This window comes from Bubalus kerabau, chromosome 17 (assembly GCF_029407905.1).
Source record: "Bubalus kerabau isolate K-KA32 ecotype Philippines breed swamp buffalo chromosome 17, PCC_UOA_SB_1v2, whole genome shotgun sequence".
Taxonomy (NCBI): Eukaryota; Metazoa; Chordata; class Mammalia; order Artiodactyla; family Bovidae; genus Bubalus; species Bubalus kerabau.
Window position 1 is genome coordinate 38,006,343 of NC_073640.1, and position 23,161 is coordinate 38,029,503.

The following is a 23,161-nucleotide window of genomic DNA, read 5'->3' on the forward strand; positions in this document are numbered from 1 at the left end:
TTTGGAGGAAGCAAGGAGATGGGTCCCTTTCAGTCTGGAGCAAGAAGTGCAAATAGATTACACTCAATTCAAAGGAGGAGGTGGGATGATTTACCCTTAGTTGGAAAAGAAAGAGGGACGGGTGCTCTTAATTTTGGGAAAAGGATAGAATGACTCAGTTTGGCCGCTAGGTAGAACACTAGCTAGAATCGATTCCGATTCCCCTCAATTTGGGGGAAGAACAGGGATGGGCTATACTTCAATGAAAAGGGGAAACGGTCCTTTTCAGTTTAGGGCGGGATAAGCCGAATGCCCCCTCAGGTTTGGGAAAAAGGTTGAGTGAATTCCTTTTGGTTTGAAGGGAATCGATAGGCTGGGGTTTTCGTAGTTTAGGGAAGAAGATACGTTCTCTTCATTGTCTCATGGAAAGGGTGAGAAGAGTTCACTAGTTTAGGGGAAAGGGAGGGCGGTTGCCCCTCGATTTGGTGAATGAAGAGGAGGAGAGTCCTCCTCAGCCTTAGATGAACTCGGCCCAATCTGGGCCTTGGGGTTTCTGGGGACGATGGGGACAGTTATCCCTCACAGCTTTCTAAAAGGGCCTAGTGCGCGTGCGCAGCTCTGGTCTGAGAGCGGGGCCCGCAGGGGTCTTAGGCTCCAGAGGGCTGAGCTGAAGGCGACGGCGCACTGCCCCCTGCAGTCTGCACGGGGTAGCGTCGGGGTCCGCGGCCTCTGTACTGGCCGTCTGCCAGTCGCCGACCGCACTCTCGGTGGCGGGGCCGCCCTCCTCTCGCCTGAACCCCGCCATCCAGAAGACCCCCGTCACTCCCGCGACTGGCTGTCGCCGCTGGCGGGTGGGACCCGGCGGTGCCCCTTGGGGACTGTGGCCACTCACAGCTCTGAATACGGATCGGGGGAGATTTGGGGAGGGTTTGAGGGAGCGGGCTTGAAGGACTAGGTTGCAGGGCTTGTGGGGGAGGGATGCACTGGGGGATTTCCAGAGTCGAGACTGGTTTAGAGCGGAGGGGCAGGCGTCCGGACTACGGACGCCCGGGACAGGGTCTCGGAGTCCGGACCTGGGTTGGGGGTATCCGGGCCGGGATTGGGGGGAGCGGACCCCACGTGCCTGTGACGCGGGGGAGGCGGGTAGGCGGCGGCGGCGGCGGCGGCGACACGGGGCCGGCGGCCGTGCGGTGCCTGGAGGGCTGCTAGGCAGGCGGCAGGATGCTGCGCGCCGCACTGCCGCTGCTCGGGTTGCCCCTGGCGGGAGCAGGAGCAACCGAAGAGCCCACCCAGGAGTCGGGGTCGCTGGGTGAGCCTCCCCCAGGGTTGGCGCTCTTCCGCTGGCAGTGGCACGAGGTGGAGGCGCCCTACTTGGTAGCCCTCTGGATCCTGGTGGCCAGCCTGGCTAAAATCGGTGAGTGCGTGTGTGCGTGCGCCAGGGCCGGCAGCGGGCAGCGGACCCGCCCCCAACCCCTAGTCCCCAAATCCGGGCCAGATTTTTGCAGAGTGCCCCGACTTTAGGTTCCGATTCCGCAAATCCGGGATCTCACCTTGTTTCTGCGCCTCCTCTTGTGGATCCCCCTCCTCCCCTTCTCGCGTGGGAGCCCTGAGGATTTGCCTTCTCAGAGGGCCGCCCCAGTGCTCTCCAACCCTATCCCTAGCCTACTTTGCCCTCTCTTTCCCCTCTTCTTGCAGTCAGCTCTTTGGTTTGGGCTCCCCTGCACCAATCCCCAGCCCCTGTCAGCAGTCAGGGCGTGTGGGACATTGAGGGGATGGTATTCTCAGGCAAACCCCAGCATCCTGGTCCCGAGGAAGCAGCCTTCCCTGGAGGCCACCTCCAAATGTCCATTCTCTTGGGATGCTAAAATGTCACTTTTCCTCTACCCACCTCTATCCCCTAAAGATGTCTCCTACTTGTGCCCAGCTGTGTGTCCCCCCCCGCCCCCGCTTCCAATTCAAGTCTACCTCTTCCCACTTCAGGGTATGGGAAACTTCCATTTATTGGGCCTTACTATGTGCTGCCTGCCCTAGAGGCTTTCACACATCTAATTTCCTTCAGTCTGCACAGTACTGAGGGCTGTGCTTCAGACTCCTTTTCTTGAATAGAGCTGCTTTTCCTTGCCTCTGCCCCTTCCTCCCCACTTTTGAGCAGCCAGAGGTCCCTCCTCCCACCAGAGACCCTCCTCCCTCTCCCTGTTGTGCAGACTGCGCTGTGGGGGTGACTAATTATAGCTGAGCCGTTGCTACTCACTCCCCATCTAAGCTGGCACAGCCTGTACTCCCAGTCTCACCAGTACAGTCTTCACATAGGAATCGCACCGTCAAGAGTTTGCCCCTCTTCCCCCAGGGACACAGTTGGGAGTGGGGGTTGGGCAGGAACAGAGGAGCTCTCCACTCTGCCGTGGCAGCCCATTAATAATGGAAAACGGGGCTTGAAATGCCTTCAAGGAGCCTAGTTCTGTCAGAGAACAGGCTTTTGTGAAGGGTTTTGGATTGCAGTGCTGGGATTAATGCATGCTCTGGAGATAAGGATGGAATAAGGTCCCTGAAGTAGAGGAAAGGGGGACCAAAGGTAGGGCTGAGTGTGGGGAGAGCTGTGGCTGAGCTCACCTTAGGGCCTGGCAGCAATGAGAGCAAGGTGGGAGGAGCCTCAGATCTGGGAACCAAAATTGGGTCTGCTGAGAAGTCTGCCAGGTGGAGAGTTCCTGTCTTATTTAGGGTTTGCAGCAATGGCTGTAGTTTTCCCCATAAATCATAATTCTTTTTCTAGCTTGGATGACATCTCCTATGGAGGTTGAAGAGGTTGAAGAGAGCCTTTTGCTCATCAACCAAAAAAAGAAAAAAAATCCTTGGGATTAGGGGTGGGGAGAGATAGGTAGAATGTTCAGAAATACCTTCCCCCAGCTTCATTGCTAGGATTTTTCTTTCCCTTTTATTCACCAAATATTTAGGTAGATCCCACCACAGGCCAGGCACTGTGCTAGGCTCTCTGGGTACAGCTTCCAAAGGGCACTGTCTTAGCATTGCGTCTCATACAGCCTAACACCAAGGTATCCCTCACTACCCACCACTCCAAGGATTGTCTAGGGAGAGGAGCTCACCTGGCCCAGGGCCCAATCGAAAGCCCAAAGAGTATATGATGAGGCAAAGATAGGAGTGGCGATAGTGCTAGAAAATCATTCCATATGTTATTACTTTTCCCCAGAATCATATTGAATTAACATCTGTTGAGATTCTATTATGTGTCTGACATTCTGCTAGGCACATTCACACTATATCATTTTTATACTCACTCTGTGAAGGTTATTCTTCCCCATATTACAGGAGAAGAAATTGAAGTTCAGGAATTTAAATAATTTGCCTGAGATCACACAATTAGGATAGGATGGAGCCACAAGAAGAACTGGAGGTTTAACTGCTAAGTCTATTGCTTGTAAAACTACTGAGCCCTTAGTGAGCCTACATAATGAAAAAGCACACAGGGCTAAGAGATCTGCTGTACTCCTAGGAGGTATAATATGCATTATGGTCTAGGGCAGGACACAATAATAGAATAAAAGGTAACATTTATAGAGCACTTACTACAAGGCGCTGGGCTAACTGCTTTTGAGCAGATCGTCTTACTTAAACCTTGCAACAATCTTATAAGATCAGTACTGTCTTTATTCTCATTTTACTGATGAAAAAAACTGCAAGTCAAAAAGGGACTGGGACTTCCTTGACTGTCCAGTGCTAAGACTCCGAGCTCCCCGTGTCAGGGGCCTGGGTTCCATCCCTGGTCAGGAAACTAGATCCCCTCATGCTGCAACTGGAGATTTTGCATATTGCAACTAACACCCGGCCCAACAATTTAAAAAAAAAAAAGTGAAGATATTTGCTTCAAAGTCACAGAACTGGTAAATGAAAGAGCTAGGCTTTGAACCCAGGGAGACTGACTCCACAGGCCCTGATTTTTACAACTATGTTATGCATAAAAATGTACCTAATATTTGCTGAGGTTCAAATAACGAAAATGGATAAGGGAGAGCAGAAAAAGGTGAGGTCCTTTGAGGATGACAGTAGAGAGGATGGGGTATTTTTAGAAGTGGAAAAAGTAAGCAGAGACCTAGGTTACCATGACAGGAGCACTAAGAAACAGACAACTGTGGCTGCAGTGGACAGTTTGAAGCTCTGGAGGCCGGAGATTCTAGCAGTCCTGAATTTCTTCTTCCTTGGTCCCAGGATTGGGGGTCCTGACCTTGAATAAATATCTAAGACTGGGAGGCTTTAGGCCAGTGCGTGTGTGTGTGTGTGTGTGTGTGTGTGTGTGTGTGTGTGAGTGCACGCGCATGCATGCTTCATAAATTGATGACACCTCCTGCCCTATTCTTGTGTTGTAGTGTTTCACTTGTCTCGGAAGGTGACGTCTCTGGTCCCCGAGAGCTGTCTGCTGATTTTGCTGGGACTGGCACTGGGGGGCATTGTCTTGGCTGTGGCCAAGAAAGCAGAGTACCAGCTGGAGCCAGGCACCTTCTTCCTCTTCTTGTTGCCTCCTATTGTGCTGGACTCGGGCTATTTCATGCCCAGCCGGCTGTTCTTTGACAATTTGGGTGCCATCCTCACCTATGCCATGGTGGGCACACTCTGGAATGCCTTCACAACGGGTGCTGCCCTCTGGGGCCTGCAGCAGGCTGGACTTGTGGGTGAGTGACTCTAAAATGTGGACCAGCCGTGGGGGGCTTTGCCAGACTCCTCACCCAGCTCCCTTCTCCTCCAGCTCTGAAGATCCTATGTTGACCAGAGCCATGCCCTGAGACCTCCATCTTAGGTCCTTCCCAACTGGGCAGTGCTCCAGATGGGCCTGCAGCCTTGGTTTAGGTCCCTGCCAGATGAGTCTGGGCTTCTGCAGATGACAGCTGAGTAGGGGCCTGGCTCCCAGCTGTGCGTGGGCTGCCAAGGCTGGGAAGCCTGCATTACCACCTGCTTCCTCCTGCCCTCTGTTACCACACTGCCAGCCTGGTTCCCCTGAGGCACAGCTCAACATCCCTTTGAGGGCTCTGCCCAGGTCACATCAGGGTGGTTTTCTGTTTTTATTATTTTAATAAATACATATCATATGTCTGCAGAACGCAAGACACTACACTGGGTGTTCTCTCTTTGCTCATCCCACTGGCTCTTCATATCAACCTTGCTGGGGGTATCATTTATCCCGTTTAATGGACAAGGAAATAGAGGCCCTTAAACTCATTTGATATCAGGTCCAAGGTTAGCAGGAGAGGGTCATTTTACTGAGCTCTTTGCCTTCAGGCTGCCCTGTTCTGCTCCCTTCTTTCTCATTTTCTGGGCCCCAAACCCATTCAACCTTGAAAGTTGGTAATTCAGACTTCTTCCCAGGGGCAAGGGGAGGTTTGCAATTTCCACTCAGGTCTCCAACCTGGTTTTCCTATGGGTTCAGTGAACTCTTTGGGGGCAGGAAGGGAGGGGAGAACATCAGACCATAATCATAGTAATCCTAGTAATAGGTAATAACTACTGAGTGCTTACTATGTATTGCTGCTAAGTCACTTCAGTCGTGTCCGACTCTGTGCCTATGTATTAAGGCACTGGTTAAATAAGGAACTTTCTGAGGTAGACACTATGATTATTCTCAGTATGTAGAAGTGGAAACTGAGGTTCCCAGAGGTTGCACAGGATGTTCGAGTCCCACCAGTGGTGAGTGCTTTTCATACTGTATTCAGCCCTCATGGATGGATAGCCCCTCCCCCTCCTGCTAAGAATTGTGCATGTTGCCTTCCTTAGGCTGAGAACTACGATGTGGGAGAAGGCACTCTTTTGTTCTCCTAATAAAGCCAGTCAGCAGCCTATTTCCACCTGATGGTGGTTATTATTGCTGTTGCTAAGTTTTTTCTTGTTAGTGCCATCTTAGCTCTCCAGGTTACACAGAGCTTTTGTAGCCATTTCCCTGCTTGATTTCTGCAGCAGTCTTGTCAGGCAGGCATATGAGGAGATATGGCTTATGAGAAGTCAGGTGGCAGTGCCCGTGCCCATGTCATAGAGCGGGTAAGTGGCAAAGACAGCCCTTAGGCTCAGGACCTAAGGTCTCCTGTTGCAGGCTGACGCGCTTTTCACCGTACCAAGTCCTCTCAGGGCATCCTTGTTTCAACAGTCTGGGCCTGTTGCTGGGGCTGCTGTAGGCAATTCAGTACCTCACTGTCTGCTGTCCCTCGAAAGCCCCTAGAGTGCAGGCTGGCTTGCTGGACTTCCTGCTGTTTGGGAGCCTCATCTCAGCAGTGGATCCCGTGGCCGTGCTGGCTGTCTTTGAGGAGGTGCACGTCAACGAGACCCTCTTTATCATCGTCTTTGGCGAGTCCCTGCTCAACGATGCAGTCACCGTGGTGAGAGTGCACAGTGGGCTGCCGTTGCTTGACCCCACACTGCCATGCTTTTGACCAGGCTCAGACCCTTCCCCAGATCCCCTGGGGAAGAAATCCGGTCTCCGCCTTCCCCCATCATCACTCCTGATGCACCACTTCTCACTCAGGTGCTGTACAAGGTCTGCAACTCTTTTGTGGAGATGGGCTCTGCCAACGTGCGGGCCACTGACTACCTGAAGGGAGTCGGTCAGTATCTCCCCCTTCTTGGCGGGCGCTGGAGGCTGCCTCCCTTGGGTTGCTGAGCCCCTCCCCCACTGCATCTGGACAGAGGATGCTGCTGGGGTGCCTCATTCCTCCCTTCCCTCCTCCACGGAGAAACAGGGCCCTGAGAACCCGAGAAGGAGGGGCTTTCCTGCACTCCTGACCCCTGGGGAGCATGGTGGGCATCCTTCTCCACTCCCCCCAGGCAGCAGTCTTGTTGGCCCGGGAGGGGTCCCAGCCAGGGGTCATGCTGACAACCCACTCCTCCCCCAGCCTCCTTGTTTGTGGTCAGTCTGGGCGGGGCAGCCGTGGGCTTAGTCTTTGCCTTCCTCCTGGCCCTGACCACACGCTTCACCAAGCGGGTCCGCATCATCGAGCCGCTGCTGGTCTTCCTCCTCGCCTACGCAGCCTACCTTACCGCTGAAATGGCCTCGCTCTCTGCCATTCTTGCGTGAGTCCTGTGGGCGCCGAGCACGCAGGCAGCTGGGAGGGGGCGCTGGAGATGGTTGCCCTTCACACAGACAGACGCAGGACCTTGAGAAGTCTATAGGTTTCCCTGAGTGGGAGCTTCAAATTTCCCAGGGGAGACACTAAACCTCAGGGAACATTACAGGACCCACTTCTAGAACTGTCCTGGGCCCCCAGAACCCATTTTTCCCATGCCTAAGGAAATGGCAACCCACTCCAGTGTTCTTGCCTGGAGAATCCCAGGGATGGGGGAGCCTGGTGGGCTGCTGTCTATGGGGTCGCATAGAGTTGGACACGACTGAAGCGACTTAGCAGCAAAGTGTTCTCTGGGGTGTGGGCTGAGCCAAACGTGGACTTTGAGGCCTGGTGCCATGGCTCTGGTGGTCACACAACTCTGAAAGGTGCTTCAGGCAGTCTGTGCCAGTCAGATCATGTTTTCTCTGCCTTCCCCTCCAGAAGGCACTGAGTGGGAAGCCTGGCGATTCCGACCCTTTTAGCCCAGGACTACCACTACCAGCCTGGGATGGGCTCCGTGCCTCGCTGTGCTTTGGCTCTGAGTCTGACATCCTGTGACGGGCATCCTCTCCTGTGCATGCTCAGACCCCAGAGGCTGTGCTTCCTGCGGCCCCTCCTCATCGCCCTGACTCTCCATTCCTTTCCCAGGGTGACTATGTGTGGCCTGGGCTGTAAGAAGTATGTGGAGGCCAACATCTCCCATAAGTCCCGCACAGCTGTCAAGTACACCATGAAGACTCTAGCCAGCTGCGCGGAGACCGTCATCTTCATGCTGCTCGGCATCTCGGCCGTGGACTCTTCCAAGTGGGCCTGGGACTCTGGGCTGGTGCTGGGCACCCTCTTCTTCATCCTGTTCTTCCGAGCCCTCGGTATAGCCGGAACCCTCTGCTTTCCTATCCCCCCTGCCCCTGCCCCCCACCCCAGCTCATCTCACCCTCTGAGTCCACATCCTTGTCCTCCTAGTGTTGCTCAGCCCTCCCAGCCCTTCAGACCTGAGCCCTGATACTGGGTGCCAGCTGCAGCCAGTGCCCTCCACTCCCAACACCCTGCTCCCACTGGCCTCCCTCCTGCTGTAGGCGTAGTCCTGCAGACGTGGGTGCTGAATCAGTTCCGGCTGGTCCCTCTGGACAAGATTGACCAGGTGGTGATGTCCTATGGGGGCCTGCGGGGGGCTGTGGCCTTCGCTCTCGTCATCCTCCTGGACAGGACCAAGGTCCCTGCCAAGGACTACTTTGTAGCCACCACAATTGTGGTGGTCTTCTTCACAGTCATCGTGCAGGTGGGAGCACCCAGGAGGCTGGATGGGGAGAGGGTCTGGCAGGCCCTGGGGAGGCCTGGAGCCTATGGGAGAGGGGTTCCTTTTCCTGTTGGGGGCCGCAGGGGCTTGACTTCCCAGACTCTGAGAGCAGTGAGGTGGAGATATGGAAACTGAAGCCTAACTGCGGGGAGAGAAAGGCAGCAGAGAATTGGCCAGGGCAGGGCTCACTGGCTGCCTGTCCATAGGGCCTGACCATCAAGCCACTGGTCAAGTGGCTGAAGGTGAAGAGGAGTGAGCATCACAAACCCACCCTGAACCAGGAGCTGCATGAGCACGTGGGTACCAGAACCCCATGCCCCCACCTGTCCCTCTCTCCCTTCTCCTATTCTGAGCAGAGTCCTGATCCAGTCCCCCTACCCACCCCCCTTCTAGACTTTTGACCACATTCTGGCTGCAGTGGAGGACGTTGTGGGGCACCATGGCTATCACTACTGGAGGGACAGGTGAGGGAGCTGCCCCCAGGCTCCTTCAGCAGCAGCAGAAGCACCCCCTCCCCCTCCAGCCAGGGCAGCATGGGGGACATGCCACACTTCTGAGAAGGGTCACATCAAGGTGCAGGCTGGGTGACCTGTCCCTGAAGCCCCTCAGGCAGTGCTGGTGTCCCCGTACTCTCAGGATAAGACAAGGTTCCCCAGTGAGGCCTGCCCGGCCCTGCCCTGCGTGGTCTGGCACCTCCAGACTCCAGCCGCCTTGTGGTCCGCTGTGACTTTGACTCTCGGCCTGCCAATGAAATGAACCCTGTTTTAGAAACTCAGGACCCACCATGCTCCCCCTGCCCTGGTCACTGGGACCTTTGCACGTTATTCTTTCTACTAGAACATTCCCTCCCCTCCATCTCGCCTCCTTAACCTCTCTGTTCATCCTTCAGATATTACCACAGGCATCATGTCCTTAGGGAGGCTTCCCTGACTAGGACAAATCCCCATCATACTCTATAATTATCCTTTGTAGTTCCTGTTATGGTTGCGATTTTATAGTTACATGTCATAACTTCATCAATGTCAGGCGCTGTCAGTTCAGTAAGGGCAGGGACCAGCTTCCAGATTTTCCCTGACCGATGCCCACATCAAGAGATGTGGGCCCCACACTGGCGGTGCCCCGGCCCTGTCTGAGGAAGGGCCAGCACTCAGGACGGGGCCTGGCATCCTCTGTAGGTGGGAGCAGTTTGATAAGAAGTACCTGAGTCAGCTGTTGATGCGGCGCTCAGCCTACCGCATCCGGGACCAGATCTGGGATGTGTATTACAGACTCAACATCCGGGACGCCATCAGCTTCGTGGATCAGGTGGGCCAGCAGACAATGGAGAATGGGCGGGTGGCCAGCAGGGCAAGGCAGGAAGCAGGCAGGCAGGCCCTGAGCAGGGAGTTGGAAATTCCCAGTAGATCCATGGACTTGTGAAGTGGCAGCTACAGGAACGAGCCCGGCCTGACGCTGACATTTAGAGTCTAGTGGGCAGTGCAGAAAGGTGGGAGACAGCTGGACTCTGGCGTCAGCAGACGTGGTTCAGATTCTTATCATCTCAGGCTTGTGACCTTGGGTAAGTCGTTTGTCCTCTCTGAGCTTCGGTTTCCTCAACTGAAAGAAAGCGACAGTAAGAGTACCTCTGTCACAGAGTTTTGTAGGTGCAGTACAAAAAAGCACCTAGCGCAGTCCCTGGAACATTGAGAGCAAAGTGTGTTAACCAGTGTTACTCCTTTTGTTCCCCTCTATCTGCGCCACCTTCATCTGACTGCCATCTGACCTCTGACATGGCCCCTGCAGGGAGGCCACGTCTTGTCCTCCACTGGGCTCACTCTGCCCTCCATGCCCAGCCGCAATTCTGTGGCAGAGACCTCTGTCACCAACCTGCTGTAAGTCCTGGAGCCCCCTCCCGCTTCCCCACGCTCCTTCCTACTGGGCCCTCTCTCTGAATCCCTTCTGGGGAAGACCCGTGAGCACCTCTGCTTCTGCCCTTCCCCTGGTCCGCGCCTCCCAGCCCCTCCCCAGCACATGTGTTCCCACCGCCCGCAGGAGGGAGAGTGGCAGTGGAGCGTGTCTGGATCTGCAGGTGATTGACACAGTGCGTAGTGGCCGGGACCGGGAGGACGCGGTGATGCACCATCTGCTCTGCGGAGGCCTCTACAAGCCGCGCCGCAGGGTGAGAGCAGGCAGGGCCTCTGAGTCCTGAGGGGGAGTGAGGTCTGGGGAGGCCGCGATCCAAGGCTCAAGAGGCAACTGGCACCAGCTTGTGGAGAGCTGTAGATGCCCAGTTGAAGAGCATGGGCTTCATCTTGTTGGTTATAACCTTTAGTTTTGTTTTTGTTGTTGTTGTTTTGAGGAAGGTTGGCCTGTTACAAGGATGGTTTAAGGATGTCTTCTCTGGTAGCAGAGAGCAGATCTAATTGGACGGGGTGAGTTGAGAGGCCGGGAGAGCCAGTTGAGAAGCTGGAGTGAAACACTGCGGATTAGAGCTGGGTGGCTGGAAGGAAGAGGGGCACAGAGGACTGTGAAATCTGCCAGGAAGGGGAGAGGAGGTATAGAGGGCTTGATGGGGGTCACAGACAGAAGCAGGAGTGCCAAGGAGGCCTGTGGGTGCAGCTTAACCTGGGGGAGGCTGACATCCAGTTTAGGTAACATGAGTGAGTCCCATTCAGGTTGTGAAGCCTCGGGGTTGGAAAGGCCCAACCCATCCAGGCAGGAATCCGCTGCAACCCCACAAGGGGGCAGCAAGCCATTACCTTGAACCTTTCTGAAATGAGAAGCCAGCTGTGACCATTCTTGGCAGCTTTAACAGTCAAGGCCGTTTCTACAGAGATGGGAATTCTTTCCCTTTAATTTGCTCCCTCTGGGCCTGATTTGACTCTCTGCACCTCTGCAGAGCAAAAGCCTGCAAAGATGTCAAAACAGCTTCCTTCCACACAGAGGCCTTCTTGCCTTCGGGCCAGCAGCTTCTGTCCCTGGTGTGTCTCCTTCAGCCGTTAAAAATGAGGCCCCTAGGAATTCTATGGTGGACTAGTGGTTAGGATTCCAGGCTTTCACTGCCGTGGCCAAAGAGGCCCCAGATGGAGATGCTACGGTAGTTGTGGTTGACCAGGACCAGACACAGGGGACCTTTAACCTTTCTAGTTATGGAACTTGCCTTTCTCTTCTCGCAGCCCAGGATCCCTCCAGCTCTGGCTCATCACCCTGAGACCTCACACTGTTCGTACAATCAGGCAACCTACTCCCCATGTCTTCCTCAATTAATGACTGTGAAACCCTGTCTCATACAACTTGTGGATCTTTTGTTTGTTTTTTGATTTTGTTTACTTTTTCTTATAGAAAATTTCAGTCATTCACAAAACTAGAGAGAATAAAGAAACTCATTTAACCATCACTCAGCTCCAATAATTCCCCCTTACACCCTATCTACACTTTATTTAATCTTAAAGCAAACTCCAGACAGCATATCATCTCTAAATATGTCCATATGTATCTCTAGGTGGCAAGAATTCTTTTTTTTTTTTTTTTTTTTTTTTCAAAAAAGCCATAGTACCATTACTACATACAACAAGTAACAGTGACTCCTTCTCACATCACCTCAAATATCCAGCCAGAGTTCAATACATATCTTTTTCCATCTGGTTTGTTCAAGTCAGGATCCAAATAAAGTCCACACTTTGCATTTTTAGTAAGTATGTCTTTTTTTTTTTTAATTGTAATAGTTTCTTCTTCCTTTTCCCCCTCCTTTTAATTTACTAAAGAAACTGGATAGATTGTCTTAGAAAATTCTCCATTTTGCCAATTTTGCTGATTGTATTCCAGAGGTGGTATCTGACATGTTATCCTTGGTACCCTGTATTTCTTGGTAGTTCAATCGAGAGGCCTGGTTGTATTCAGGAACATTCGATAGCTGTGCTATGTATTTCTTATTATATTACATTAGGAAGTATTGATACCTAATGATTGGCTGGCTGTTGATGTGTGTGTGTGTATGTAAGATTGGTCAATGGGTTTGGTCCAACCTGTTCTTGTGTAGTCGACTAAAAAAAATCTGGATTATGATTGTGCTTATCCTTGTTAAATGTCATTTTATTTGATTTAGCCCATCATTCCATCGTTTGGATCCCATGTTGGTCACCAAAAATCTCCTCAGATTCCCATCATATAAAATTCTGTTAAGCCTGTTAACTCTGTATTCATCAAAATCAACATAAAAATGAACATGATAGAGCTGAGGACAGAGCACTGTGGTCTGCTACTAAAGACTTTCCTCCAGACTGACCTGGATCAAGAATTTTGGGGGTATGGTTACTCAACCAGTTCTAAATCCACTTAGTTATGCCTGCACGCAATCCATAATTCCTCATGTTCTTCACAGAAATATCATTAGAGACAGAAGTGTCTAGTATACAGTTAGAAACACAAGATTATAGTTTAAAAGAGACAGACAGGCTGGAGATAAAAGATTTGGAAGCAATCTAGAGCAAAGGTTTCCTGGCCTGGCTACATCAGAATCTCCTAGGGAGCTTACTAGAATACATATTCCTGGCTTCACCTCCTGCAGAGTCTGACTAGTGGAGTGGGATGAGGAATCTGCTCTTAATAAGCCCCTTGAGGGGGTTGAAATGCAGCTGGTCTGATGGCTGGTGTCTGGGAAGCACAGATTTATCACTGGGCTGGCTGGCGCTGAGAGAGTCAATACTTTCACTGGGGAGGGCATTGAGATGGGAGAGGAGGCCAAGGATAATGCTGGGGAATGCACATGGAAGAAAAGGGAGGGAAGCCAGCAGAGGAGGAGAGAGAAGGAGCCCTTGGAGGGGCAGTAGCTGATGCCCCTCAGAGCTGTCTCGGAGGCCTGGGGCAAGAGGAGGGCTGGACTTTGCACGGATGTTGCCTAACCAGAGGCCAAGGTACTGATGACCAGTCAAAAAGCTGCACAGTGGTGCTGCAGTCAGGCAACCCCCCTTGCTCCCACCCCAGCTGTATTTCTGACATTCAAAGAATTAATGGGTACTAGGGGAAGTGTCAGAATGTAAGTGTAAAGGTTTAGCAGTAAAAGCAAGGCAATGGTGTCAATGGAAAGGTGTTTTTCAAGGAGGTAAGGGCAGGAACAGGTCTAAAAGCAGAGGCAGGGGCCGGTGGCCAGGGAAGGATTGAAGATGCAAGAGTGGAGGACTGGGAAGGAGGAACTGATGGAGAGAAGCGAACTGATGGACGCGGGGAGTGGGGAGTGAGGAGCCCTGTGAAGGAGTTGAGCTTCTGCACCCACCCACCCCCACCCTAGGGAGAGAGGCACACCTCTGCATCAGTGTGTAGAAGAGGGAAGTTGGGAGGAGACTTAAAGGGGATTCTTAGATCTGGCTCAGGGAAGCAGAAAATATGAAGGGTAAAGGAAAGAGACCAGCCTGGGGGTGTGCCGCAGGACAAGAATGATTGGGACTACATGGGTGGTACTTCGGGAAATTACCAGGAGGTAATGAAAAGGCTGCTAAGCAGTCACGGCCAGAGGTGGAGACAGGTTAGGTGAGGGTGTAGTGGGCTTGGTCTTTATGAGGAAGACTTGGAAAGAGCAGATGATGGGAGTGGTACTGAACTGGGCACAAGAGATAGTCACGGAAGTTCCTGCAGCCTGAGGAGTCATGGTGGCAGCTGCAGAAAGGGCTAAGTGGGGAGGGCCAGCTGGACAGAGTCCTGTGTTGTCACAAGGCAAATGGGCCAGGCATGTGGACTAGGCTCAGATAAACTGAGGTGCAAAGAAGGAAAAGCCTGCCTTGGTTTCATGGTAGCCCTGAGGATAGGACACAGGATCCCCTGTGTCTTGTCACTTCACATCTGAGAAAACTGGGAGAGGGCAAGAGGGGATAAGAAAAGCCAAATTTGAGGGAGTAGGTTCTGGGATAAAGAACTGAAAATATAGAGTCTGGCTGGGTCTCTATTGTATTTTTAATTTTTTTTTTTTTTTTTTTTCACTCCATGGCTAGTTGTGGAAACAGCGGGCTGGTAGGAACAATGGTGAACTTGGGGCTGTGGTGTGGGGTTCCTGTGGGAGGCAGGACACCCAGCCTCATGGCAAGGTGGGGCTGTCATTGCCAGTACAAAGCCAGCTGCAGCCGCCACTTCATCTCTGAGGACGCGCAGGAGCGCCAGGACAAGGAGGTCTTCCAGCAGAACATGAAGCGGCGGCTGGAGTCCTTTAAGTCCACCAAGCACAACATCTGCTTCACCAAGAGCAAGCCACGACTCCGCAAGGCCAGCCGCAAGAAGGCATGTGCTTTCTCTAGGACTCCTGTTTGCAGCTGCAGGCTGATGGCATGCAGTTTTGAGCTCACAGGTTTTGGAATCCAGCCTCGGGGACCTGGGGGCTGCAGCAGCTTGGGTTCCCTTTTGCATCTTCCTGGAGCCCCAGAGGGGAAGGTGAAGCCTTCAGAGGGAGAGCAGCCTCTTGTAGTCACCTGCCCAAGGCAGCAGGACCACCTACCAGAGGTGGAGTGAGCAGGAAAGAGGCAGATTCCTTGTTGGGGAAGGGGTGCGGGGACTCCATGAATTTCTTATTCAGCCCAGGCTGATGTACTGAGCATCTCTGCTGGGGCCATCAGACTCTACAACACTTGCTGGGGGTGGGGGGTCAAGGGATGATAGAACCACTGTAATTGACGCAGATTCCCTTCTCTGTGGCATCAGGAAGACCTGTCTTCTTGTTGACCCCACCAGATGACAGGATTGGGGTTTGGAGTCAGGGCAAGAGGCTTAGGGCTTTTTTTTTTTTTTTTTGTCCTTAGAAGGATGGCGTGGCTAACACTGAGGCTACAGACGGGAAACCTCCTCGAGACCTGGGCTTCCATGACACAGGCAAGCAGGGAGTGGGGTGGTGTTGAGGATGGGATGGGGAGGGGAAGGGCAGGGGCCCATTGACTGGAAGCCTGAAGGACCTCCTCTGCACAGCACTCAATGTCATGAGCTGGGGCTCTTCCCCTTAGAACTAGATGGACAGGTCTCAGCAGTTACTAGACGTCTGTGACACCTGAGAGTTAACTCCAGGCTACAGACCCTGAGGACCTGGAGAATGTGTCATAAATGGAGCCTGGTCTGGGCCTTGAAGGATGGGTGGGCCCTGGGGTCCAGTGTCCCTGCAGTAAAACCAGGGGCCTAGAAGAGCTGCACACTGATGGGCCTTCCAGCCTTCCAGATGTTTATGCTTCCAGTTGACGATGGGATCTGGGGTTGAGAGAAGATGAAGGTGCTGGGAAGTGTGATTCCCTGATGGCTTCCTCTGAGGATCTGTCTTTCGTTGCCTCCTGGGGCCCTGGAGCCCCATGCCCCTTCCTTTTAAGCTCCCCACCCACCTAGGCCAGTGCTGTAACAGCCACAGGACAAAGTAGGTGTCTCTACCAACAGTGGGGCTCTGCCTAGATGGACAAGGGGTTGGGCTCCGGGTGGTGCGGTACAAAGAGGCAGCTGCTGGGCTGGCCAATCCCATTCAGCTCTTGTCCCTGTCTAGCTGCTGTGATCTTAACCGTGGAGTCTGAGGAGGAGGAGGACAGCGACAGTTCGGAGACAGAGAAGGAGGATGACGAGGGGATCATCTTTGTGGCTCGGGCCACCAGTGAGGTTCTCCAAGAGGGCAAGGTCTCAGGTAATGGCTTCCTCCTGCCTGCCTCCCTCTGGAGCAAACTGGAGCTACACAGTTGGCTTCCTTCCCCTTTGCTGATGGCCTTTACTCCAGACAGTCACTCCACCTATCTGCTCATTCATTCATCAACCAGCATTTACTCAGCATTTCTTTTATGTCAGACATCTGACATCTCTGATCTGATTCAATCCTCACAACAATCAAGATGGCAAAACTGAGCTCAAAGGAACTTGGGACTTGTCTAGAAATCAGCAGAACCAGAATTTGATTCCAAAGCTCACAGCCATTTCACTTGCCTCCCTTTACACTCTGGCGAGAAACACAAGGTGACAAGCAAACCTAACACCAGGTTCTGCTGTGACCCATGCTCAGCACACCAGCCCTCGGGTACAGCCCCCAGTAAGGGTGGCAGCCAGACCTGAGAGAGGAGCCTGCATTCATCAAAATGGCATTACTGTAGATAAAAACCAACATATATGTACTTCCGTATGTGGAGACCTAATGAACTCAGAATGCTAACTACCACTGCCAGTTGGCTCAAGAATTCTCAGGTGTCTTTTAAAAAACATCCTATTGTAGAACATTTCAAAATAAACAGTAGACAGAATAGTAGAATAAACTCCCATCTCTCTACCACCCATCTTCAATAATTACCTACTCCTAACTGATCTTATTTCACTTACACCTTCACTATGCCCCTCTCTTCACTGGATTCTTTTGAAGCAAATTGCAAATATCATACCACTTTATTGCTAAATACTTCAGCAAGTATCTCTAAAAGATAAGGATCCTTCTTAAAAATGTAACAATACATTTATCATATCCAACAATTATCATATCCAAAATCTTTGTTATCAGATATCCAGTCCGTGTTCAAATGTCCCTGATTGTCTTCATTATTTTTACAGTAGGTTGTTCAAATAAAAATCCAGACAAAGACCCACACATGAAATTTGGTGGATAAGTCTCTTTTAACCTATAACACTGATTCTTAAGGAGGTAGTAATAGTGATTTTGTCCCCTAGAGCAGCGGTCCCCAATGTTTTTGGCACCAGGGACTGATTTCATGGAAGACATTTTGTCCACAGACGGGGGATGGGTGTGGATGAGTCAAGCGTATTACATTTATTGTTTCTGATCTAGTGCCGCTGCTGATCTGACAGGAGGTGGCGGTCCCCAGCTTGGAGGTTGGGGACCCCTGCCCTAGGGTACTGTCTGGAGACATCTTGTGTTGTCACAGCGGGCAGGGTACCTCTGTGATGTGTGGGTAGAGGCCAAGGATGTTGTTAAAACACCCTACAACACACAGGACAGCTCCCTACAGCGAAGTCTCTGCTCCAACCTGTGACAGTGTCAAGTTTGAAAAACCCTGATTTACAGGTCCCCCCACCATACTTTCTTTCCTTGCACTGTATTTATTGAAATAACTTGGTTATTTGTCCCCGTCTTTCCTTGTCTGGATTTTGCTGATTGCATCCCCTAAGCATCATTTAATATGTCTGTTTCACTGACCTTTATATTTCCTTCAAATCAGTAATTAAATCTAGATCAGACTTGATAAGCATACTCCATAGGTGGTGATGTTATACCTCCCACTGCATCTCACTAGGGAGCATATACCATCTGGCTGTCTCTCTTTTTGTAGGTTAGTATTGACTATTGGCTTCAGTTGTTGTTAGCCTGAGCCACCCATTATCAAAGTCCCTGTCAGTTTTTCATCAGGTGGTCTTGCAGTCACTGGTGATCACTGCCACATCCAACAGTTCATTCTGGGTTGCGCAATGCTGATATTCTATGTCTATTTTTTGTTTGCATTGATTAGCAGGAATTCTTGTATTTAAAAAAAAGCCTTCCCTCATCAATTACTTAGTCAGTCTGAGGTACAGTTCATATAGGTAAGAATGGCTAAATGCTTGAATTTTTCCTTTCCCTTATCAGTTTTCAGACCAATAGTTACCTGGCATCCTCTAAAGGTGAACACTGAAGTTTTTTTGTTGTTAAAATTTAATACAGCATTCCAGGGAGGTAGTTTCACTCTCAGTCACAGCATCAATACATTTCATAACATGGAGCATTTGAAGTTAAGTTCACAGGACTGCTCAGGACTTTATCAGTGAGCAGACACATACTGAGCACCTATTATATGCAAGGTACTGAGCTTGACTTTGGAGATTAAGGGGTGGTAGATAGCCAGAGGGCTGCTCCTTCCCTGCTTTCCTCTTTCAGAGCCTCAGCCTTTCTGTAATGCTGTGGCTGAGCCTTCCGTTATGGCTGCCAGCACTTCTGGGATTCTCGGCTCACATCCTCTGTGCTCTGGCATCCCTTTTGTGGCTCAGCTTTAGCCTGTTTATTAATTTTTTGTGAGCTCAGACTCCTGGACTCTGTACCACCAAAGGGCTGTGGTAGGAACTCAGGCAAGGAGCGCAGTGGCCAAGCCTCGAGATCTTCCTCACCCTGGGCCGGGGGCCCAGCAGGATGTGGTTTAAGCCTGGCACTGCAAGTTGGCTGAGGGCTGATCATAGATGGGTTTTTTCCTGCCTTGCTCTCGCTTTGTCTTGTTCTAGTTGTTTTCATTTGTTCAGTAGGTATTTGTTGAGCAACTGCTACATGCTCAGTCCTGTGCTAGGTGCTGGGGATACAGTGGGGAGCAGACCCAGCTGTGGTGCTTCCCCTTGGCCAGGCATGCATCCAGTAACTGCACAAATGGATGCTGCATGGCAACTGCAAAATGAACTTCTGTGCTTATACTTGAGAAAGTGTCCACTGGATTGGCAATGAGTGCATGTGTGCTCTGTCCCCAGGGAGCCTTGAGGTGTGCCCCAGCCCACGCATCATCCCCCCATCCCCAACCTGTGCGGAGAAGGAGCTGCCTTGGAAGAGTGCGCAGGGGGACCTGGCCGTCTACGTGTCCTCAGAAACCACCAAGATTGTGCCCGTGGACATGCAGACAGGCTGGAACCAGAGCATCTCGTCCCTGGAGAGCTTGGCATCCCCGCCATGTACTCAGGCCCCAACAATGACCCGCCTGCCTCCCTGCCCACGGGCCCCAGAAGAGCCCCAGGCCCCTCTCAAGCTGCCTCTCTCCTCTGATCCTCGCTCTTGCTTTGCCTTCCCCCCGAGCCTGGCCAAGGCGGGCCGTTCTCGCAGTGAGAGCAGCGCTGACATCCCCCGGCAGCAGGAGCTGCAGCCCCTCATGGGACACGAGGACCACACCCATCTCAGCCCGGGCACCGCCAACTCCCACTGGTGCATCCACTTCAACAAAGGCGGCCGGCTGTAGCCCAGACACTTGGGGAGGAGCAGGGGGCCGGAGGCCCCCTGGAAGTCTTCCCTGCACAATGGGCGGAGGAGCCCACTCAACCGGACATGGGGTTAGAGGGGCCTGGACTGAAAGTAGCAGCTGGGCTCCCTTGGGGCGGGTCAGAAGGGTCTCCTGGGCTGGTCCTCACAGGAACCCTTTTCACCACCCTCCTTGTTCCTAAACTCCTGCCACCTTCCCTTTCAGTAAGGCCCTAACTCTGGTTCAAGACCCAGTCCAGATGTTTTAGAGGCAAGGCCCAGAGACAAGGGGAGCTGATGCCCCATCCCCAGCGGGTCATCCTGGGAGCAGTTCCTGTCCCCCAAGCAAGGACATCTCTCCTCAGCTGACACTGAGCTGTCCTGCACTCCACCCTGCCCCAGCGTCAGCTAAAGGACAGTACCCTGGCAGTGAGGCTCCACAAGGGGCTGGTCCTCAGAGGGACTGGGCTGGGAGGTGCAGCAGGCTTTGCTGCCCTGTTGGCTCAGCTACCCACAGCCATTTGGTTTGGGGCAGTGGGAATCTGTCTCCACTCCTTGCTTTGTCTTCCTCCCTTTGCTGCCAGTCTCTGGGGCAATAGTTCCTCCATTTCCAGGACTGAGGCCACAGGGTTGGGCCAGGCTTCGGGTCATGGCTGCTTTCTAGCCAGCATCACTCTGGGGATCTGCTGCTCTGTGTCTGGCTTTGGACCTTTCAGATCCTTGGGTCTGAGATTTGTGAGGAGGGGAGATGGTGGCCCCTGGCCTCCCGCACTGTCCAGTTATTTCCTGAACAGGAAAGGAGCTAGGTATCCCAGGATCACTGCCACTGCTCTGGGGCTGAGAGGCCTGACTATAATGGAAAGGGGGCTGACTGGGTGGCAGGTGACTTTCCTGGGGTTAGCACCTGCCCTGAATTGCGTACCTTGAACCTAAGATACATTAAACATCTCTCAGATGGATGTGTGTCCTGCACCCATGTGTCTGGGTGTTTTGAGGAGTGAGAAGGGGGCAAGAGGGCATGTGGTGAGGGAGATGGAAACTTTCTACTCCGTGCCCCAGGGCTTCCCAGATATGGGTGGTGGGGGGTGGGGGGAGGAGGTCCTGGGCAGGAGTGTTAGGCCCTACGGCCCTCCCTCCCTCTGCTCCCATTCTTTCCCACTATATCACCTTACAGGAAGCCTGCAGCAAGTCCAGGGGATTGTTCTCTGCGCACGGAGTCACAGAACTGGGAGTCCACAAAATGGGAATGACTTGCAGGAAGAAAGACCCCAGAGGTCAGATGCCAAGGTGCCCAAAGATGCAGCCAACACACACTGGCACCAGATAAACATTCCTCCAATGCCTGGAGGGAGGGGTAGGACAAATGAAAAGATGTGTTCCACACATGGCAGGTGGGAGGACAATCTCAAGGGAGCTGGTTACCCTGAGTGTTTCTGATACAAATTGGAGAGAGTGGGGTCCAGAAACATCTAGGAATAGAAATCCCTGATGACAGCAGATCCAGTTTCCACTGGGCCTTTCTATTGATACCACACACACACACCCCCCCCATAAAATTCACCCATTTAAAATGTACAGCTTGGTGGTTTTCTAACATATTCACAGAGTTGTGCAACCCTCCCCACAAGCTAAGTTTGGAACAGTTTCATCATCTCCCAGAGAAACTCCGTACTGTCGGCATTCACTCCTCACCCTCTGCTGAGCCCTAGGTAATCACTGATTTGTCGTTCGTCCTTACAGATCTGAAATCCTGAACACACTGCAACGCTTACACATTTAGTCAGCCTTTTTTTCTGACTTATGCTTGGGGAATGTGGGAAGAGAAGGAAGAGTGACTTTCAGGCTTTGCCCTCACACGGCTTACAGTCGGCTGCGATAAGGCCGAGCAGCTGGTCCCAGCCCTCCCTTGCTAAGGATGTTACCTTAGGCATGTTACATACTCTCTCTGAGTTCCAGTGTCTTCATCTGTTAAGTGGGATGCTTACTTCATACCGCTGCTGTCTGGATTAGATGATGAAATGAGAAGAATCTAGTACACAGCCTGGCCCGTGGTAAAGGATTACAAATGTTAGTCATTGTTGGTGTTACATTACAAGCCCAAGAGCATAGAAAGTGCTGTGAGGCCCGAGGAGATCTAGTGGGGGGGGAATAGCTTTGAGAGGGGTATGAATGTGTGTGTGTGTGTGTGTGTGTGTGTGTGACAGGGCTCAGACAGCATGGGTGAAGCTATGTGGGTGCATTTCAGGTGGGAAGAGCAGCATGAATAAAAGACATCTGGAGCACACACAGTGAGAAGCAAGGAGCAGGGGGTGACATGCTGGGGAGAGGCCAGCCAAGGACACAAAGGCTTGGGTGGGGTGACCCTGCCGAGTTTCGGAGGTGGCAGCCTGGGAGAATTGTGACCTAGAGAGTGTGGGCAGTGATGTGCAGTAGGGAGCATGAATGTAGCTGGTGCTGGGGGGAGGATGGTTGAAAGCCCACGAGGAGGAAAGCTCAGTAGGAGGAAAGGCCAGAGATGGAAGACCTGCTGGGAGGCCCAGGGATATGAAGGTGCTTGTGTTGGAGATGGCCGGCAGCTATTCTCAGACTCTGGTGTCAGAACCACTGGGAGCTTGTCAAACACAGATTCCTGGGCCTACCCCAAGGTTCTGACTCAGCTGGTCTACGGGAGCCCAGAAATCTGTAATCTGAACCACCTCTCCAGAAGGAGATGGCCCAGAGACCACATCCTTCAAAAATTACTAGATTAGGAAGGTTCAGAAATGAAATCCACAACTGATAGTGTAGGAAAGGGTGCAGAGGGGCTCCTGGGCCTAGAGCTGGGTAACTAAGAATGGGGGGACTTCCAAGAAAACGGTTGGTCAGGATGGTGGGAATGACCTCCAGTGCCTTGAAGGAGGAAGAGTTTTGACCTGGAGGGATGAGCATGAGCATTCCAGGTGTGTGTATGTGTGTATACTCAGTCGTGTCCAATTGTGACCTCATGGACTGTAGCCCGCCAGGCTCCTCTGTCCATAGGATTTCCCAGGCAAGAATACTGGAGTGGGTTGCCATTTCCTCCTCCAGGGGATCTTCCTGACCCAGAGATCAAACCCACATCTCCTGTGTCTCCTGCATTGACAGGCAGATCCTTTACCACTGCGCCACCTGGGCATTCCAGGAACAGGGAGACATATTGCGACAAGACTTCTGATCAGGTGAGTTTTTCAGGCCTATGTAAGAGCTGGACAGGAAGGCTGTGATTATGCCTCTGGATGGCTTTGAATGCCACACTAAGGAGTTTAGAGCTTATTTAGGCTAGAGGTGAGAGGTCTGGAAGGTGTAGGGTATTTGTCACCCTCGCTGTCTAGGGCAGTACTGAAGAGGGGAAGGTTTGGGGTGGAATGAGGGCAATGACTGTGGTTCTCTTATCACTAGGCCCACAGAAGCACAGAGCTCCCACTCCATTTTTGATTGGCTCATGTTGGTAAGAAATGTGAAGCTGGCTGGCGAAGGGTCAGGGGAGGGAGGCCCATCCCCATTTCATGATCTCAGTGGAAAAGGCTGCTGTGAGGACATTTTGCTGCCAGGAGAGCCACAGAGCTGGGCCCCATGAGTCACTGCTCAGTCCTGCAAGCTCAGCCCACAGACCCTGCTGTGGTCAGTGGCTCAGGTTGGCTCCAGGCCCAGCCCCCAGTGTTCCCCACTAGGCCCAGTTTGTCCCCATTTCTATCTGTCTCTCTGCCATCCTGGGGCTGTGCATCTTGCCACTCTCTGCCTCTTCTGTGGCCCTCTCCGACTGAGCCTCTGAATCTGCTTCCATTTGTGACTCTGGTTTACATCTGGCTCATAAATGGAGAGCCTCAGGAGGGCAGGGCTGGTGTGACCAGTCTCAGGTACCCCTCAATATTTATTCCA

At 52.3% G+C, this 23,161-nt stretch overlaps 1 protein-coding gene across 2 annotated transcripts; it reads left to right on the plus strand.

The window, feature by feature from the left end:
- The first annotated feature begins 1,145 nt into the window (after positions 1 to 1,145).
- On the plus strand, positions 1,146 to 21,235 carry SLC9A5 (solute carrier family 9 member A5). 2 transcript variants are annotated; one of them, XM_055552004.1, is made up of 16 exons: positions 1,146 to 1,393; positions 4,359 to 4,661; positions 6,190 to 6,353; positions 6,500 to 6,578; positions 6,867 to 7,044; positions 7,725 to 7,945; positions 8,153 to 8,355; positions 8,580 to 8,669; positions 8,767 to 8,837; positions 9,549 to 9,678; positions 10,156 to 10,244; positions 10,405 to 10,531; positions 14,449 to 14,619; positions 15,135 to 15,204; positions 15,854 to 15,988; positions 18,787 to 21,230. In XM_055552004.1, the coding sequence occupies exons 1-16, from the start codon at positions 1,201 to 1,203 to the stop codon at positions 19,263 to 19,265; spliced, it is 2,703 nt and encodes a 900-aa protein (XP_055407979.1). In that variant the 5' UTR covers positions 1,146 to 1,200; the 3' UTR covers positions 19,266 to 21,230. The 2 variants fall into 2 exon arrangements, with proteins under 2 accessions (XP_055407979.1, XP_055407980.1); XM_055552005.1 differs by lacking the exons at positions 1,146 to 1,393; positions 4,359 to 4,661; positions 6,190 to 6,353 and having other exon boundaries at positions 6,505 to 6,578; positions 6,953 to 7,044; positions 18,787 to 21,235.
- Positions 21,236 to 23,161: the final 1,926 nt, after the last annotated feature.